The 19,446-nt window shown below is 43.9% G+C and overlaps 1 protein-coding gene across 1 annotated transcript in view; it reads right to left on the bottom strand.

Moving 5' to 3' along the window:
• The window catches only part of znf106a (zinc finger protein 106a), a 90,336-nt gene that overhangs the window by 40,035 nt on the left and 30,855 nt on the right, over window positions 1-19,446 (bottom strand). Inside the window, exons 4-7 of the mRNA XM_072569396.1 lie at window positions 17,917-18,117; window positions 4,800-6,983; window positions 3,183-3,876; window positions 710-779 (exon numbers count right to left, since the gene is read on the bottom strand). Coding sequence (XP_072425497.1) covers window positions 710-779; window positions 3,183-3,876; window positions 4,800-6,983; window positions 17,917-18,117 — 3,149 coding nt within the window. The remainder of the gene's footprint in view (window positions 1-709; window positions 780-3,182; window positions 3,877-4,799; window positions 6,984-17,916; window positions 18,118-19,446) is intronic.

Raw genomic sequence — 19,446 nt, forward strand, 5'->3', positions numbered from 1 at the left:
ATTGAGACATGTGACAGGTTACAAGAAACATCAGAGGCAGGAAAGGTGCACACAAAGAAGAAAGGGGAAGTCCTGTGTTAGGGTGGCAGACAAGAGAGTGAGAACAAAAATATGATGGCACAAGGATAGAGTGGACAGAAACAATGAGCCTTGAGAAGGCTTAAATAGCAACAGCAAAACCAGTGTCTAAAAGAAATGGGAGCAGTCATTGTGGTTTGAAATTGACAGCTCGAGATGTTGAGCCCAGAAAGCTGTAGAACCTTCTAATTGAAGGCAGTCCCCCAAGTTTCTGTTGACCTTCACTGCAGTAATGGAGGAGATTGGGCACAGAGGGGTCAGAGCAGTGTGGAGCATTAAAACAGCAGGTCATTGCTAGTTCAGTCTTACACTTGTGAATTAAACACAAGTGTCCAAAGCTTTGAACGGAGCTGCTCATTAAATTGCTCAGACTGAGGTCAAGGAGAATTCAGCAAAAGAAACTCACAAAACAAGGTTTCTTGTGGTGCAGAGGTAGTATCCCTTCTGCTGAGCCAAGAGGCCTGCATACAAGTCCCACGTACTCCAGAGGTGAGTAGTAACATCTCTGACCAGACTGCTTAGAAAATATACATAATGGAATAAGATAGAGGCCCGGTCAAACAAGTGAGGATTTGAGAGTACTGGGACAATTACAACAGAACCACTAGGTACTACCAGTTTCCACACTCACCTCTTTTGCTCTTGAGTTTTCTTCTCTTATTTTTCCTTTCCAAGCAAGGGACCTCTGGAGACAGAACATCCTACACAAACATAAAACGTCAATACATCCACTCAATTATTTGACACACTTTACTGCCGAGGTCATCTCCAAATCCATCATCCTCTGCACTGTATAGCCTGGCTTGATAGTTAATGTCATTAATTGTCGACAGTACTCCTTCCGGACTGGAAGGTCTGGGTCTGATAACGATCTGGGTTGAATGGCTAGCTGATTATAAAGGTTGAACTAGGCAGAGCTCCTGAGATTGTTACTGGGAAGGGTGCAAGAAGTTGAGGCCGACTCATTCAGACTTGGCTGAAATGTTGCTGAAAGCTATCCAATCCTCAACATCTAGGCTGTCAGATGAAGAACTTACACAACAGGGACAGAACAATAAACACTTTCAGAATCATCAGGGTCAGACAGCATTGAGGAGGGCTAGTTGCAAAAAGCCTTTGGAAAAAATTCATGAGATGTGGGTGTCATTGGTCAGGCCCACACTGAGTGCTCTTTCATTGCTGCCCTCAGATGTGGCTCTGGGGCCTTTTTGGATTGCCACTGGCTTGTCAGATGGCTTCTGATGGCAGTTAAATGTCTGTCATGCTGGTGTGAGACTGGAGTCACAAACACCAGACCAGGTCAGTTAGAGAGTCATAGAATCACAAAGGTGTACAGCATGGAAACAGACCCTTCAGTCCATCTCATCTATGCCAACCAGATATCCCAACCCAATCTCGTCCCACCTGCCAGCACCCGGCCCATATCCCTCAAAAATATGTGCATTTGTAAAAACGCTTTGGATTCTCCTTAACTCTATTTGTCAAAGCTATCTCATATCCCCTTTTTGCCTTCCTGATTTACCTTTTAATTATACTCCCACTGCCTTTATACTCTTCTAAGGATTCATTTGATCTATCTTGTCTATACCTGACACATGCTTTCTTCTTTTTCTTAACCAAACCTCAATTTCTTTAGTTATCCAGCATTCCATACACCACCAGCCTTTTCATTCACCTTAACAGGAATAGACGGTCTCTGGACTCATTATCTTATTTCTGAAGGCCTCCCATTTTCCAGCCATCCCTTTACCTGCAAACATCTGCCCCCAACCAACTTTTGGGAGTTTAGATTCGATTACTTATAGCGTGGAAACAGGCCCTTTGGCCCAACAAGTCCACACCAATTCATTCCCCTACATTTTCCCTTCACCTAACACTACGGGAGTTTAGCATGGCCAATTCACCGAACCTGCACACCTTTGAACTGAGGGAGGAAACCAGAGCACCCGGAGGAAACCCACGCAGACACGGGGAGAATGTGCAAGCTCCAACAGACAGTTGCCTGAGGTGGGAATTGAACCCGGGTCACTGGCGCTATCAGGCAGCAGTGCTAACCACCGTGCCACCCCGGACAGCGGTTAAAACATGGAATTCACAACCACATGGAGTTCTTGCCTAATACCATCAAAATTCACTTCCTCCAATTTAGAACTTCCACTTTTAGATCAGGTCTATCTATTTCCATCACTATTTTAAAACTAATAGAATTATGGTCGCTGGCCCCAAAGTGCTCCCCCACTGACACCTCAGTCACCTGTCCTGCCTTATTTCCCAACAGTAGGTCAAGTTTTGCACCTTCTCCAGTAGTATATCCACATATAGAATCAGAAATTCTTCTTGTACACACTTGAATTCCTTTCCATCTAAACCCTTAGCACTATGGCTTCTCCCCTAAAGATTCGCTAGTAGGGCCCTCTTGTGATGCAGTGGCAGTAGCCATACTCCGGTCTGGGAGGCCAGAGTTCAAATGTCTCATCTGCTCCAGAGGTGCGTAATAACATCTGTACAGGTTGATTTAGGAAAAGGTTAAGTAAACGTAAAAGGATCATGAATGAATCAGTGGACTTTTAACATAAATTGATTCTCACTATTGCTGACATTATTTACAGATTTTATCTTTTTGAACCAAATTCAGATTCTGAAAACATCATGACTGAGACTTAACACTCCATTTGCTGGATCATTAGTTCAAGCCCCCCAAGTATTAGTCAAATAACAATCTAAGTAGAGGACAGTGGTTACGATGGTTTTCCTCAGAATGAGTACACGTCATGGAGTGAGGTCCTTAGTGTAAGTGAATTGTGAGGGGATAAATGTCTAAAACGGGAAGCCAGTGAAAGCTCATCTTCTCCTGCCATTACTAAATCCAGCAAGGATTCTACATCAATAAAATCAATTCAAGAGGAACGTTTTTTCCCCAGACAGTGGTTAAAATATGGAATTCACAACCACATGGAGTAGAGGCAAAGGGCATAAACTCAAGAGGAAGATAAATTAAAAGAATTTGAGAAAATAACAGAAGACTTTTGGGAATAGCCATTGGATCAGCTAATAATCTGTTTCTGTGTAATTCTACCGAATGTAGTGAGTAGTATTTAACTTACAGTTGTTGCTCTTCTTTTCTTCCCCAGGGTCTGACCGTCATTGAGTTCCCCTCCAGATGTGTAGCTGCTATCAGTTGCCCCTTCTGCTGCATTCAGTCCTTGTACTGCAGCTGAAGAACTCTGCTGGGAGAACACCTTGGACCTTTGGCTTGTCGTAGCAGTGTTCTGCCCAGAGGGGTCATCGCTAGTGGAGTTGGGGCACTTTTTCCCCGGGCCACTGTTTGTTGTGGAAACACGTTCGAACTCCAGGGGTGACTGTGAAGTCCGCTCAGTCTTCACGAAGGGAACATCCCGGGTGGAAGTGCTGGTATCAGGCATAGCGTTGACACCACTGCTGTTGAACTGGACTGGACTGGGGATGGCAGGACTGTTGCGGTTGGCTGGTTTCTCCTGGGAGGCCTGTGAGTTTGGTCCTGGAGGCGCAGGAGATAGCTGGCTGCTTGGAATGCTGGGTGTACGTTCACTGGCTCGGACTCCCCCAGAGTCTTTCCCCTCGTCGCCAAACAGGCTGTAAATCGACCTCCTGTCCGTGACCACACTGCTTTCAGAGAGGCTGCGCTTCCGGACAGTTCCATTTGGAGTGATGGAGATCCCTTCCCACTGAAAACCTTCCAGAGAGGATAAATTTTCATCTTCATCCAGCTCCAGAGCTTCCAGATCAGTTTGTACGGAAGGAACCATCTCAATCCCAAACCTAGAAAAAGAACCACATTGCAAATCTACAAGCTGTGCCTAGGCAGAGTCCAACAGCAAAGTCAAAACCAATATGTCCATGTACAGTTACAGGCACCGATCCCTCATGTGGGATGTGGATAAGGAAATATTCAGAGATCTGGAAACAATACTGGGCAAGGGGTGGGGAAAGGGACAGTGAACAAGAAAGAGTCGGGAAAGAACAGAGGGTGGAGATGGTGTGGGAGAGGGGGAACAAAGGAAAAGCAAGTGAATGCTCAGGAAGACAGAGGCGTGTCTAATTGGGAGAGAAATCCAAACCCAGACTCAACAGCAGTCCGCACGTGCCCAGTCACCTAGAGATGTTCAGACTGGCAAGTACAGCTGGGAGACGAAAATCCAGACACATAGTTCAAATCATTGTATAACATTGAGAAGCTTTTACTGGAGAAAAGCCATTCAAATCAATTCCCAAGTACTACCACATGGTGTCAGAGCCCCTCCAGGTTCCTGTCTTTGAGGAACCATTTCATCTCCACCCAATTCTCCCTGCTGCACCACTTTACTCAAAGCAATGAGCAACCAAATCCTAGTTTTGATTAATTTGATCCTGAGATTGAGCTCATCCCTTTGAGCAGCTCACTGTGCTCAGGAAATCAAGCAGCAGAACTTAACATCACCCCACTCATGATGAATGGTTTTCAATAAAATGATACTCAACTAACTACTCCAACTTAGGAGATAAGAAGATGATAAGACTTTTTGGAGCACCTGAGAATGCTTTCACATAACTGTTGAGCATTGGGATAAGAATGACCTGACTGTACTTCATAGCCCAGCTACGTCAGTGTGTGTGCATGGCCAAGACAAAATCACCAAGTTATTGACAGACTAGACAGATTATAAGAACTAAAGAGAAAAAGAACAATTTCTAACAGCACTGACCTCGGCAAACCCTTGCCAAGCTCCTGTTTCTTCTTCGCGACCTGTTGAATGACTTGATCCCAGTTGAGATGACGCCGTGATACGTTCAACAGCTGGCGCAAGGTTGGTTTTAGGCCAGATTCCTTTTCCGATTCACTCTTTCTTTGGCTCCCAATGCTCCGAATTCTGCGGGCAATATTGAGGTTCGGTTCAGGGACATGCGTCCCAGGCCTTGCCTTTGCGTTGATGTGGCGGGTCAGGTCTCTCTGTATCGAGGTGGGAAGCCCAAGTTTGTTGAGCTCCGAGAGGAGATGGTTGGAGTTTTGAGGACCCCCGTTCTGCAGCTCTGAGTCGGAGGAACAATTATCACTGGTCTTGCCATAAGCAGTGCTTTGAATCTCATTATCACTTTTGGTTTCAATCATTGCAAAGGAGAAGGTGGTAGGTGAATGAACACTGCTTCCCACAGCTGAGGTGGCCTTACATGCTCCTTTTGTAGCTGAAAGTTCACAATTCACACCATCACCATTCTGAGAATATAACACAGCCATTTCCTGCTTCAATGGATTGAAATGTAGTTGCCCCTGACCTGAACAAATGTTGGCAGAGTCTACACACATAGTTTGTTTTGTTTCTTCTGAGATGTCAGTAAATTCCTCTTCACCAATTTCTTTACAGCCTAATCGTGTTTCTGCCATGTTTGGATTTGCACTTGCCGTTGCAGGGGGGGACTTGCAAGCTGTTTTATTGTTTCTATTTTTCCAGTTACTCTCTGTGGACTCTGTACAAGCTTCCTGCTGGCTGCACTTCATAGCTTCAGTCTGACTGCATCTCAAAGCTTCTCTGGCACGCCTGAGCTCTTCACTCAAACTGCTGTCCAGTTGGTATTTACCGGCACTGTTTGGCACATCCAGCGAAGGTTGTACAGTCAGGCTTGGGCTAGATTGTGTTGAAAGTGGAGCTCCCGATGCAGTAAGTGGGCTATTTGGCTGTAGTATGGCATTACTGAATGGTGAGCAGCCCTGTGTTTCTAAACCGGGTTTGCTCAGGGACTTCCCACTTTCTGTGCTACACGAAGATTTATTTTCTTTCAAAAGACTTGTCGGATCTGAATTTGATGCACACGGTGTGAATTCAGGAGGAGGAAATGATTTGGTGCGAAGTGTGCCAGGAACCCGATTCCCATCTTTGTCCATTATTTTGGTTTCATTCTCAGAGGCACCTGCTTGCTGATTCAGAGAATTCTCACAGCCATTCAGGCTGCCACTTGTCTTCCCAGGGACAGAGGCAGCACTGCCCTCATGTTCCGCTTCCAGCTCTTTCGGTTTTTGCAACATACTACCTTTCATGGAATCATCATTGCCTTTTTGTTTAGACCCAAGATCTCGGGCTGCCACAGGTACCTCTGCAGATTTATGAGACCGATAAGGGGCCCACCGATGTTTCTTATCTCTTGAGGGGCTCAACCCTTTTCCCCCGTTCTGGTCTTCTTTACTCAGTTTGCCATCCTGTGGGTCAAACATCATCATTCCTTGATTTGTCACATCCTCTCTGGTGAAATCCATGTAGCCCTGGAATGGGCCATCACCCAGGTTCCACCTGTCACTGGAGTCCCTCTGTGCCAACGCTGCTCCTCTGCCATCAGCTGTCCGCCTCCAGCTTTGTGTGTTCTCCCAGGTATACCGGTCTCTTTTAGCCTCTTTTTTATTCAGCTTGCGCAATTTCCCCATATTGTTTAATACACAAGGCTGGAATCTCACATTCGGACAACTGGTCATGTACTGAGATGGATTGTCCCCATTGTTGCTGACATTGGTGTTCCAGTTGGGTGCTCCACTCTGGCTTTGGGAGTGCCAGCCAGACACTCCCCCTGATCCACTGGAATGCCAGTTGTAGTTGGAATACCACTGTTGCGAGCCTCCTGGACCATTTGAATGCCAATTATAAGATCCCCTTGGTGAGTGCCAGTTCAAAGGAGCCCCTGAATTGGTCTTCCAATGGCAATACTGAAAATTGTTTGATCTGGAGTTTCCATAATCTCGTGACTCCCAGTCCCAGTTACGCTCTCCTTTTTCATGATGCCATGGGGCCGGATTATACTTGCTCATGGGTTCAGGGTATGCCTGTCGATCTTCTCGTGGCCTCCTGTGCTGCCTGTCATCACTTTCTGTTGCTCTGTTCCATGTTGTTGAAGTATCATTCTTTCTGCATGAAAAGAAAACAGAAGCGGTCAGACGGAATTACAGCAATTAGAGCGTGCAGGGACACCATTCAGCCTGTCATACCTTCACCAGCTCTTCAACTGTAGTTATCTACTAAATCATTTCCAGCCCCTTTTCCATCACATTTAATTTTTACTTTCCAAATATCGATCTATTCCCCTCGAAATATGATAATTTCTGTTCAGCAATAACTAATGTATATCATTCCATGTTCTAAATTCTCGGTGTTAAATAAGTTGCCACCTCTTGAAACCTCCTCTAATCTTCAGTTAGAGTTCCTGTCCTTGGCTTTCATTTGTGACTGTGCACATTCCCCAATTCCCTGCATTCGACCACTGGTGACCGAGTTAGCTCTTGCTCTGCAAACATACTTGCCTGCCAAGATGCCCTTTTCTTTAAAAAAAACTCTAAATATCCATCTTTTTGTCTAAATCTTTAGCCTCTTCTACAGTCATATGTTCCACTCTTCTTACCACTTCTCTATTGATGTGAAACAGTGAAATTTGCAAGATGGCTATGTTTTACAATTTAATTTCAACTCAAAACTACACCGGAGAACTGTGGAAAGAAACATGTACTTGCCATTCCTGATAAACACCTCAGTTTGGAGAAATACCCATGTGATCTCATGCCATGAGGAGAGAAACTCAAGTGGAAATCCATTGCAATGGAATGCTAGTTTTAACACCTTTCATAGTATCCCACAGAAGAGCACAGGTACTAATGAGATACAGGTCGAAGAGTTGAAACTCTCCACCTGACAAGTCTTCACTGTTCTGTTCAAAACAGTAACGAGCAAAAATAACTTCTCAATGTAGAGAAGTTTAACTTGAACTGACAACTGGTAGTATAGTGGATGGTGAAGACACAGAGAGATGTGATTAACTGGGATTGAGGGGTGATAGATTTAAGACAGATGTCAGAGGCAGGTTCTTTACTCAGAGTGGTAAGGGCGTGGAATGCCCTGCCTGACAATGTAGTTAACTCAGTCACATTAGAGAGATTTAAACAATCCTTGGATGAGCACATGGATGATGATGGGATAGCGTAGGGGGGCGAGCTAAGAATAGTTCACAGGTCGGCGCACATTGAGGGCTGAAAGGCCTGTTCTGCGCTCTATTATTCTATGTTCTATAGGCTGAGGAGTGGAAAGTATAATTTAATTTGGACCAATGTGAGGTATTGCATTTTGGTGAAACAAACAAGGGCAGGACTTATTCAATTATAAGTAGGGCTGTCGTGGTGTTGCAGAACAGAGAACACTAGGGGCTCAAGTATATATCTCTTTGAAGTTTGTATCACATGTAGATGGGGTTGTAAAGAAGGCATTTAGCATGCTGGCCTTCAGTGCTTAGACCATTGAGTATAGGAGTTGGGACGCCATGTTGAGGATTGTACAGGACTTTGGTGAGGCCTCTTCTAGAGTAGTGTGTTCAGTTCTGGTAGCACTGCTTTGGAAGGATATTATTAAGCTGAGAGGGTTCAGAATTTACCCAGATGCTGCTGGGAATGGAGGGGCTGAGTTATAGAGAGAGGTTGGATTGACTTTTGCCACCGGTGTATAGGAGGGTGACCGTATAGAGGTTTATAAAAAATTGAGCATATGGATAAGGTGAAAGGCAGGTGCCTCTTCCTGAGGGTTGGAGATTTTAAGACTAGGGGGCATATTTTTTAAAGTGAGAGGAGAAAGATTTAAAAAAGACACAAGGGGCAACGTTTGTTTTACAGAGTACTCGTCTGTGGAATGAACTTCCAGACGAAGTGGTAGATGCGGGTACAGTTACAATGTTTAAAAGATGTTTGGATAAACTCATGAAGAAGAAATATTTGGAAGGGCAGACAGGTGAGACTGGTTCAGTTTGGGATTATGGTCAGCATAGATGAGTGGAACCATCTGTTTTCATGCTGTTTGACCCCGTGGCTCTATGACAAAACCTTCTAAAGGGGTCCGATATGGGATCTCTGCAATTCCAAATTATCACTTATAACCTGAGGGAGACAGGAATTCAGTCATGTTGATGTTATTTGGCTCCAGGAAAACACAAGTGGAGGGGAATGCATATCACAGGACATTGAGGGATTTGACTGAGTGTAGCAGAGAGGTGATCCTTACTAACAGCCAATTATCCTTTCATACAACATCTTTGCCAAAAGCGTGATGTTAGGTAAAAGTGTATAAGACATACGTCGGTTGTGTTGTTAAATGCAAAACGTAACTTTTTATATTATGATTTGCATATAATTTGCCTTTTAATTATATTAGGTTAAATTAGATTCCCTACAGTATGGAAACAGACCCTTCAGCCCAACGAGTCCACACTGACCATCCGAAGAGCAACCCCCCCAGACCCAGTCCCATATATTTACTCCTGATAAAGACACCTAACACTATGGGCAATTTAGCATGGCTAATTCACCTGACCTCAACATCTTTGGACTGTGGGAGGAAACCGGAGCACCAGGAGGAAACCCACGCAGACACAGGGTGAATGTACAAACTCCACACAGACAGTTGTCCAAAACGGGAATCGAACCTGGGTCCCTGGCGCTGTGAAAAAGCAGTGTTAACCACTGAGCCACTGTGCCACCCCAATTAATATTTAGTCTCCTATTTTTAATCTCTGTTGCAGTAAAGGTTTGAAAATACTGTCCTTCAACCTTTTTATCATCATTAGGAAGATTAATCTCTTTCAAAAAGTTATCATTCTAGGGGAAGTGTAACACCATCAAGTACACTGCGACAGTGTACATAGTTGTTCCTGCCGATATCTGAAGAAAGTTTGCAGATTTTAAACAGTTGTCTGCACTTACTGTAGCTTCAAACATCGTGTTTATCTTTGTGAGAGTCTCTTACTGAAACAGAAATTACAGCTCCCAGTTTCTGTGAGAGGGAGTTGAAAATTGGAATTCCTGGCCATGACGCCTGTGGCTCAGATTGGCTATGGAAATGGAAGCATAGTCAAATTTTACCCAATAGACAGAAAAGGTAAGATTCAAAGTTAATTTTTTTAAGCACAGGATGGACAGTTTGGTAGTGATGGAGAAGCTGAATAAAAAACACCCAAGGTGGATAGTAGCGCACAGCTGGAAGACATCCAAAACAACTGATTCTGGGAGCAGTGTTGTGAAAGATCCCAAAGGATGCACCTTTTGGCAGATATTCGAACGTGGAAATGTGGGAGTAAGAAATTTGTTGTCAGATGGGATTACAGAAAACTCCACCTGGAAAGAAGAGGGGTTTGAAAGACTTTGTGGCCGAGGTGATTGCCATATATGCCAATGAAAATACTTGAGACATTTGAGAGATTTATCTATAGTTATTATATTTCTTTAGATTAGATTCCCTACAGTGTGGAAACATGCCCTTTGTCCCAACCAGTCCAAACCCACCCAAACTCTGCCTGATGCACCTAACACTACGGGCAATTTAGCATGGCCAATTCACCTGACCTGCACATCTTTGGACAGTGGGAGAAAACTGGAGCACCCAGAGGAAACGCACACAGACACGGGGAGAATGTGCAAACTCCACACAGCCAGTTGCCCAATGCTGGAATCAAACCTGGGACCCTGGTGCTGTGAGGCAGCAATGCTAACCACTGAGTCACCGTGCCGCCCAACTGTACAATTCCTACAGAATACAATTGCATTTATTTTGGTTTGACTGAGTAAAAGTTTAAAAATCTACATGTAGACCACTGGTTTCTTCTGCTGGATCAAATGAGAGGTTTCGCAGGACTTAAATGGTCTCCACAGGAGATTGGACATGCTTCAGATTATTTTACAAAATAGCCTACTATACAAATTTAGTTTCGGGGATAACATGAAAAGCTACACATGAAGGCTGAATGTTGGAAGACCAATAAAACTGTAATATTTGTACTGACAATGTCCCTGCCTAGAAAATACTGTCCCAATGACTAAAACTCATAATAAGTAGATACTTTCTCATGTGTTTATTAATAGAATAGGCTGGGTTACAGAAATTTATAGGAGTATTCTCTTTACTGGTAGTGTCACACTCTTGTATGGCAAGAGAGGAAAGCCAATTATTATCCTTAGAGATACAGGGGTGGCAGAGAAACAAGTGGTTGATGATATGCATTTCCCTCCAGATAGTTCACTAAATGCAAAGATATTGATTCAAGATATTGAAGGCAATTATTTAACTCTCCATTGTACAGGCTTAATTTAAACAGAATGTACACACTTAATGCAGGATATAGGATACTGCCATTTAAGATTGCCATCTTGATCCATCTGTTTGTTGTACCCTTTACATTCCTGTATAGTAAAAGTAGTTGAAGCACAATTTCAGGCTACTCCCAGAAAACTGAATTGGATTAGAGCCTAATCAAATTTGTTGCAATTGGGTTAATAAACGACAAAAAGAACAGTCTTGTAAAATATATCAGAGCTGAAAGTGACAGCAACATGCAATTAAAATACAGGGAAAAAGGTCTGTACAAAATTCTAAAAAACAGTCACTACTTGGAAAGCTACACCCCAGGGCTTCTCCCTAGTGTACTTGCATTTCTTAGCAACACTTGGTACTTTGTTGTTCAGTGAGAGCTTAAAAAGGTACACTTGAATCTCATACACATTAATCATTTAACAGTGGTGTTGGCCACAGTGCAGCCTAAACTAAACCATGACCTAGTCACTGGCCCTGATTCCGTTTATGTCATTCCTTATTTGCCACTGAAGATGTGGATCACATCCCCTCTGGGTTGCCATTCCAAGGTTCCATCTGACAATGCACTGACTTCCACTTTTAGAAGTTGATGGCCAACTGAGTAGCAAAGTTCGAGAGAATGTTGGTGTGGATCCCTGGGAAGTCGCTGAACATAAGGTCTGACAGGGAAAGCAGAGTGACTGAACAGAATTTTGTGAATCTGCTGCTAATAATGATGTTTCTGAAGATGGTCCAGAAGAGTTAGAAACTCTAACATAAAAACAGAAAGGACTGGAGAAACTTAGCAGGTCAGGCAGATTCCATGGAGAAAGGAACAGAATTAACGTACAGAGTCCAGTGACACTTCCATGGACAACTTCTTCCGAAGACATGTGCTGCCAGATCTGCTGAGGTTCTCAAGCACTCTATTTTCATTTTAGTACTCCAGCACCCACAGTAGTTTGCTTTCATTTGAGTTAGAAACTCTGTCTGCTGGTTTAAAAATTATATTTAAAAATTATGAAGATAAAGAGGAAACCTTAACATTTAAATTAACTTGCAAATAGCTTGAATGAAAAATGCAGGAAAAGCATGAGTTAAATGCGGCAAGGTCACAAGACACCAAGTTATAGTCCAACAGGTTTATTTGAAATCACTAGTTTTCGGAGTGCTGTTCCTTTGTCAGGTGAAGTGAAGGAGGAGCAGTGCTCTGAAAGCTTGTAATGTGAAATAAACCTGTTGGACTATAACCTGGTGGCATGCGACTTCTGACGTTATCCACCCAAGCCCAACACCGGCACTTCCACATCATAAATGTGGCAAAACAGATAGCAACAGTACTTAAACCTAATGGGGCAAAAAGGAGGAAATATGCTTTGTAAGAAAATGACGAGGTTGAATGTGATGCTAACATGACACAGTTGCAGAAAATGTATTTGCTCAAAAAAGTGAATCTTATTCATTGGCTTCTATTGTTGGAGAAGTGTGCTTCTTTTCGGAAATTTATTTCAATATGGATCAGAATGCCCCTTCTTACTGATTTACTGACCAATATAAACAAACTTTTACTTCTCTTAAAAGAATCCACGCCTATTAGATCAACTTTTGTCCCTCTGTATTTCTGAAGTCATACAAATGAGAGGAGGCCATTTAACCTTGGAGTTCATTCTGCATTAGCTTCCACAAATGCACTAAACACACCCAATCTGCGTCTTCACCACTTCAGTCTATCATTGTACTGTATCCAATTTGTCATGTGACATGTTAGGGGTCCACCGTTAGATGAGGAGACGTCTCCAACTGAGTATTGGGAAAACCAAAGCCATAGGAGTCAGGACCTACCCTCTGCTCTCTAAACAAGAACTCCATGCCTCAACTCTGGCAGATATTGAAGGCTGAGCCTGAGCTCAGCTTGGAACCGCATACCTGCTCCAGGAACTGGCTTAGGAATACAGCACTGCCAGTTTGAGTGACAGTCTATCACAAGGATCAGTACTGGGACCCTTGTTTTTATATACATAAATAATATAAATGAAAATGTGGGGAAATTGAGGCAAGTTTACAGAATGTTACAGGTAGATAGGCTTGGATTATTTTCTTTCGAGCAGAGAAGACTGAGAGAGGACATGATTAAGCTGTAGAAGATCGCGAGTGACATGGACAGGGTGAGTAGAGGGCAGCAGTTCCCCTTAGCTGACGGGTTAATCAGAGGGCATTGTGAGGGTGTTGACTTGCTCGTTGAGCTGGTAAGTTTGTTCGCAGATATTTCATCACCATTCTAGGTAACTTCATCAGTGTACCTCTGGTGAAGCATTGGTGCTCTGTCCCACTTGCTATTTATGTGATGGGTACATTGGGGATGGTAGTGTCATTTCCGGTTTTGTTGCTGGTTCTGTTTCTTAGTGGTTGGTATATGGGGTCCAACTCTATATGTTTGTTAATGGAGTCCCAGTTTGAGTGCCAAGCTTCGAGGAATTCCCGTGCATGTCACTGTTTGGCTTGTCCTAGAATGGATACGTTGTCCCAGTCGAATTGGTGTCCTTTATTATCAGTGTGTATGAAATCAAGCGATAGGTGTTCGTGTCTCTTGATGGCTAGTTGGTGTTGGTGTACTCTGCTGGCTAATTTCCTTCATGTTTGCCCTATGTAGTGCTTTTGGCAGTCTTTTCATGGTATTTTATAAATAATCTGTTGGTTGTGGGTATGAGATCCTTTATAGCTGTCATAGTGTGGTAGTTGGTTTGTGGGCTACCATTATACCCAGGAATAGTCTGGTAGTCATTTCTAATATGTCCTTAATGTATGGCAGCGTGTGCAGATGTGTTGTGCCTTCCTGTTGTAGTCTCTGGTGTAGGTATCGGCAGATTATGCTTTTTAGGGTGCCTGTTGTTTCTGAAGACGTTATGCAGGTATTCTTATTGAGCTCGAGGTGCCGCAGTGTGTTATGGCACACTTGAAAAATGTTCTTATTCTGCTCCGTTTGTGGGTGTTGTGATGGTTGCTGTTGTGAGTAAGTACTTGGTCTGTGTGGGTGGCCTTCCTATATACGCTGGTCTGGAACTTCCCACTGGCCTTGTGTTCAACCATTACGGCCAGGAAAGGGAGTTGGAGGTTGTTCTCTTCTTCCTTGATGAATTTTATGCCAGTAAGGAGGTTGTATATGGGTTGATGGGTTTCTTACACCTGTGCGCATTTGGTAATGACAAAGGTATCACCTACATAGCGGATGCACAGTTTAGGATGGATAACGGGCAGTGCTTTCTGTCCTAGCTTTTGCAGGACAGCTTCTGCTATTAGTCCTGATATTGGTGATCCCATGGGTGTTTCATTGATCTATTTGTATATCTGGCCATTGAAGATGAAGTGGATCATGAGGCACAGACCTAGTAGTTTGAGTGCTGTCTTTGCTGATGGTGTTGGTGTTGTAGGTTGCCTTATTTCTTCGTCCTTCAAGTAGCAAGGCTAGTGTTTCCTTGGCTAGGGGGATGTCTATGGAGGTGAACAATGCTATCACGTCAAAGGAGACCGTAATCTCATCCTCACCTATTTTGGTGTCCTTGATGAAGTTGAGGAATTCTTGAGTGGAGTGGGTTGAGTTGTCTCCTGGGTGTTTTCATTTTTGATGCAGTCCTTTAGCTTGCCTGTCTGTCAGTGTTCTGGAAGTGAAACTATGGATCTAAGGAGGTTTTGGAGTTGGGGGAGCCTGGTTTGTTTACCTTGGGGAGTCCACAGAAATGGGGTGTGCTGGATCCCTCTGGCCTCATTTCTTTGGATATCTGTCTTGTTAATTTCTCCTGGCTTTTGTAGATGAGGACCAGATTATAGCCTCCTTCAACATTACAACACCGTTCACTGCCATAGACATCCCCCTGCCCAAGGAAACACTAATCTCGCTACTCGAAGGACCAGGAATGCAGGCAACCTTCAACACCAACACCATCAGCAAGGACAGCACCTTCAAACGACTGGATCTGTGCCTCACGACCCACTTCATCTTCAATAGCCAGGAATACAAACAAATCAACGGAACACCCATGGGGATCACAGATATCAGGACTAATAACAGAAGCTGTCATGCAAAGACTACAACAGGCAGCAATGCCCACTATCCAACCTAAAATGTGAATCCATTATGTAAGTGACACCTTTGTCATTACCAAACGTGAACAGGTGAAGGAAGCCCATCAACTCATCAACACCATCCTGACTGGCATAAGGCCACCCACATAGACCAAGTACTCATTTACAACAGCAACCATCCCAACACCCACAAACGGTACTGCATCAGAACATTGTTGAAGCGAGCCATAACACAGTACAGCACCCTGGAACTATGCAAAGCAGAGAAAGAATACAACGCCTTCAGAATCAATGGGTACCGAGAAAGCGCAGTCCGCAGATATCTACACAACAGAGCACTTCAGGTAAACACAACATGTCCACACACTGGCCACACTGCTGTACATTAAGGACTTATCAGAAATGACACCAGACTATTCTGAACCCTGGGTATTATGGTAGTCCACAAATCAATTACCACACTACGACCACTACTAACAAGTATAAAGGACCCCATAGCCACAACCAACAGGACCGTTGTATACAAAATACCATGTAAAGACTACCAAAAGCTCTACATAAAGCAAACAGGAAGGAAATTAGCCGTTAAGAGACATGACCACCCATTGCTTGCATCCATATACATGGATAATAAAGGACACCAATTCGACTGGGACAACATATCTATCCTAGGATGAGCCAAACAGTGACATGCACGGGAATTCCTAGAAGCTTGGCACTCAAACCGGAACTCCATTAACAAACGTATAGAGTTGGACCCCATATGCCAACCACTAAGAAACAGAACCAGCAACAAAACCAGAAATGACACTACCAACCCCAATGGACTCATCAAATAAAAAGCAAGTGGGACAGAACCCCAACACTTCACAGAGGCACACTGATATTAACAAGAATGGTGATGAAACGTCCGTGAACAAAATTACCAGCTCTGCGAGCAAGTCAACACCCTCATCCACAATCTGAGCATCAAAGCATCTCAAATACTCTGACCAGAGGGCATAGTTTTAGGGTATGGGGCAGGGGATTCAGGGGGGATTTGGGGGAAAAGCCTTTTCACTCAGTGGGTGGTGGGAATCTGGAATACACTGCCTCAGAAGGTAGTGGAGGGCTGGAAACCTTACAATCTTTAAAAAAATTATTATTAAACAAAATTTTACTCTGTGAAGCATTTTGGATACATTTTATTACACTAACTGTGCAGCATAATTCCATGTTGTTCTTGTTCTTAACCTAGTTATTTTCTCTCTGCTGCAGATTCTCCTAAAACTGTAGATTACCCTTACAAATGAGTAGCTAGGCATATAACCAGGGAACTGTAATGCCAGAACACACTGCTGAACTTTTGCAACCACACAGGCTTTCTTTGTGAACCCCACCTGAAAGACCAGACTGACCACATTCCCAGGTAATATCACCTGCATTAAATTATGGAAATTTCCTGATGGAATACTGACACACCATTCTTTGTAAAAACATATGTAACCCTCCTCCTCAAAGGTCTGGATTTCAGTAATAATATTCTGTGAAATCACTAGCACGAGGCTCTCCTTATACAAGCTCCACACATTCATGCTTTACCCTGGCATCCCCCTTTGCCTGTCATAACTTGGTTTGTCCGTAACAGCACAGTGCTTCATTTCAGTACAGAGGTGAAGTTCAGGAGGGTCCCATATCACTACATTACCTATTTTAGGGAGAGGTGGTCTTGGCAAGCTCAGGGATGAGGGGTAGTGGAAGGAGAAGGAGATGGGAATGAGGAGATAAGGCTACAATCACATTAGCCATGATATTACTAAATGACAAAAGATATCGGAGGTCAAATGGTCTGATTCAGCTCCTTGTTTGCCTTATCTCACCGGCCCAATAAATGGATTTCTTTTGAGGAAGACTGCCTACCATTGTCAGCCAGAGTGAAATTTCTAGTGTTCAAGCAGCACTGAAACAAAATTTCTAAGGCTTTAGCCTCTGCCAGAAGCCTAAATTGATGAGCTGAATATGGACTGTGTTCTCTGAGAATGTACTCTGACTAGGATCTAATTTCCCCAGCCTCAACAGGATAACTAAGTCAGCTAAGGTGCTGCAATTCTGTTTTAGTTTTGTGCTTTAGCAATTATTGCTTATATCTTTGTGTAAGTAATTTGGAGAAAGCATACAGGACACATTTCAAAACCTTTCCTTAGCTCAAGTTGCAATGTCGAACTATCAATATGCCCTGCCATGATATTTAAAGCGCTGTTTACAAAGGAACAGTCCGACTAGAGTGGAGTAAGTCTGAGCTAAAGGGAATGGCAGCACGAATTAATACATGCCCACAAGTCTTCACTTTAACTGGCAGCTTGCTACATTAATTATATCTTCATTATTGCTGCATTAATCACAACCATAGGCAAGTGAGGACAATCTGTTACGCCTCGTCCGATGAAGCCTGCCCCAAATTATGGCCACATCAGTAAAAATGCAAAAATGACAATGAAATCAACATCAGACTATTTACAGAAATTCACTTAGTAACAGTCCCTAAAATAGTCTCAGAAATCCTTAAGGGGGCTGTACAGTCAGACACTTCTTTCCCTGCAACTTAATACCAGGCATCAAGACCCTCTGCCAATTGACAATCCCACCCTCAGGTATTTACCCTTAGCTTTTTAAGCAGGCGTACCTTTTTACTTCCTTTCGCTGCCGGATCAGCTGAAGAAGCTCCTTATCGAAGTACTCCTCATCTTTGCCATCATCTCTCTGGTTCTCTTCCCTCCCCTGAGCGTCCACTTTCTCTTTATGCAGCTGGCTGGAGATGTGCTTGGCGTAGGCTGAGAGGCCCACCACTGTTACCTTGCAGACTCGGCATTCATGTTTGCAGTCCCTGTCGAAAGAGGGAGATGGTGGAGACTGAACTGTACCGACAGGCATCGTGGAAAAAGCTGGAGTGTTACAGCATGGGGAGAGAGGTGCAGGTTCTTGGGGGTGGGGGAGAGAGGTGCAGGGTATCAGGGGGGTGGTTACACCATCCCCCGGCTCCTTTAACTTAACATTTATTTTCAGTAGCAGTGGCAGGCCATGACTGTGCTGCTTCCCCCTGCACCAAGGTTACTGCACTCCCCCGACTGAGAACAGGAAGAGCAAAAGTCACCCAGGTCTTCAAGCACGTACTGAGGAGGCAGGCCTGGCACATAATGTCAGGATAGCTGTTGAGAGGCAGCCCTAGCAACAGTTTCCTTATTTAATTGTGCCTCTGCTAATTCCAACCTTAGGGAGCTGCTACCAATGGTAGGCCTGTAACTACAGCCTGCCACAGCATAGCAGAGATGCCTGAAATCCTGAAAGGGCGTGTATTATGACAGCTGCCAGGATGTACTGTATGAAACACTGCTTTATTTGGAGACACCAAAGGCTTCATTTTCTTTTGCTGGTGCAACCTGACACCAAGCATGACAGTTGTTGTTCACATCTGCTGCACCCTCGGTGTTTCCTTCATTAGAACAACATGTTTTTGCTGCCTTCGGGGGACATTATATTCCTCCGCCAAGGGCACTGTACTTGGGATTTTCAACCACCAGGATGGCTAACAAATCAGAAGAGTAGGAAAATCTAAACACTTCCATATCACACAGCTAGGCCTTTCACCCTACTCCACAATTTTTGCACTGGTCCCCTGCAGACCATCTCCCTGATCCTCTGTGCTATGCCTGACCTCAGTGCCAAGCTCTACCTTCTGTGCCAAACCTAGAAGAAATCATTGGAAATAGGAACAGGAGTAGGCCATTCGGCCCCTCGAGCCTCCTCTGTCAATCACAGCTGATTTGACATCCATGTCCACTTTCCTGCATTTTCCCCATAACCCTTGACTCCTCTAATGATCAAGAATCTATCCCAGCCTTAAATTCACAGAAGGACTCTGCCTCCCCCCATCTCTCTGTGGCAAGGAATTCCAAAGAGTCACAACCCTGTGAGAGAATAAATTCCTCCTCATCTAAGTCTTAATATGGTGCTGCTTTATTCTGAGTCTACGCTCCCTGGTCCTAGACTCTCCCATAAGGGAAACATTCATTCAGTATTTACGTGTCAAGCACCTTAAAAATCCAAAGTGCAGAATCCCAAACTGTTCAACCTTTGTTTCTAAGACAATCCCTCTATACGATGGTTTATCCTTGTGAACCTTCTTTAAAATGCCTCCTTCCTTAAATAAGGGAAC

This window comes from Chiloscyllium punctatum, chromosome 4, assembly GCF_047496795.1.
Source record: "Chiloscyllium punctatum isolate Juve2018m chromosome 4, sChiPun1.3, whole genome shotgun sequence".
Classification (NCBI taxonomy): domain Eukaryota; kingdom Metazoa; phylum Chordata; class Chondrichthyes; order Orectolobiformes; family Hemiscylliidae; genus Chiloscyllium; species Chiloscyllium punctatum.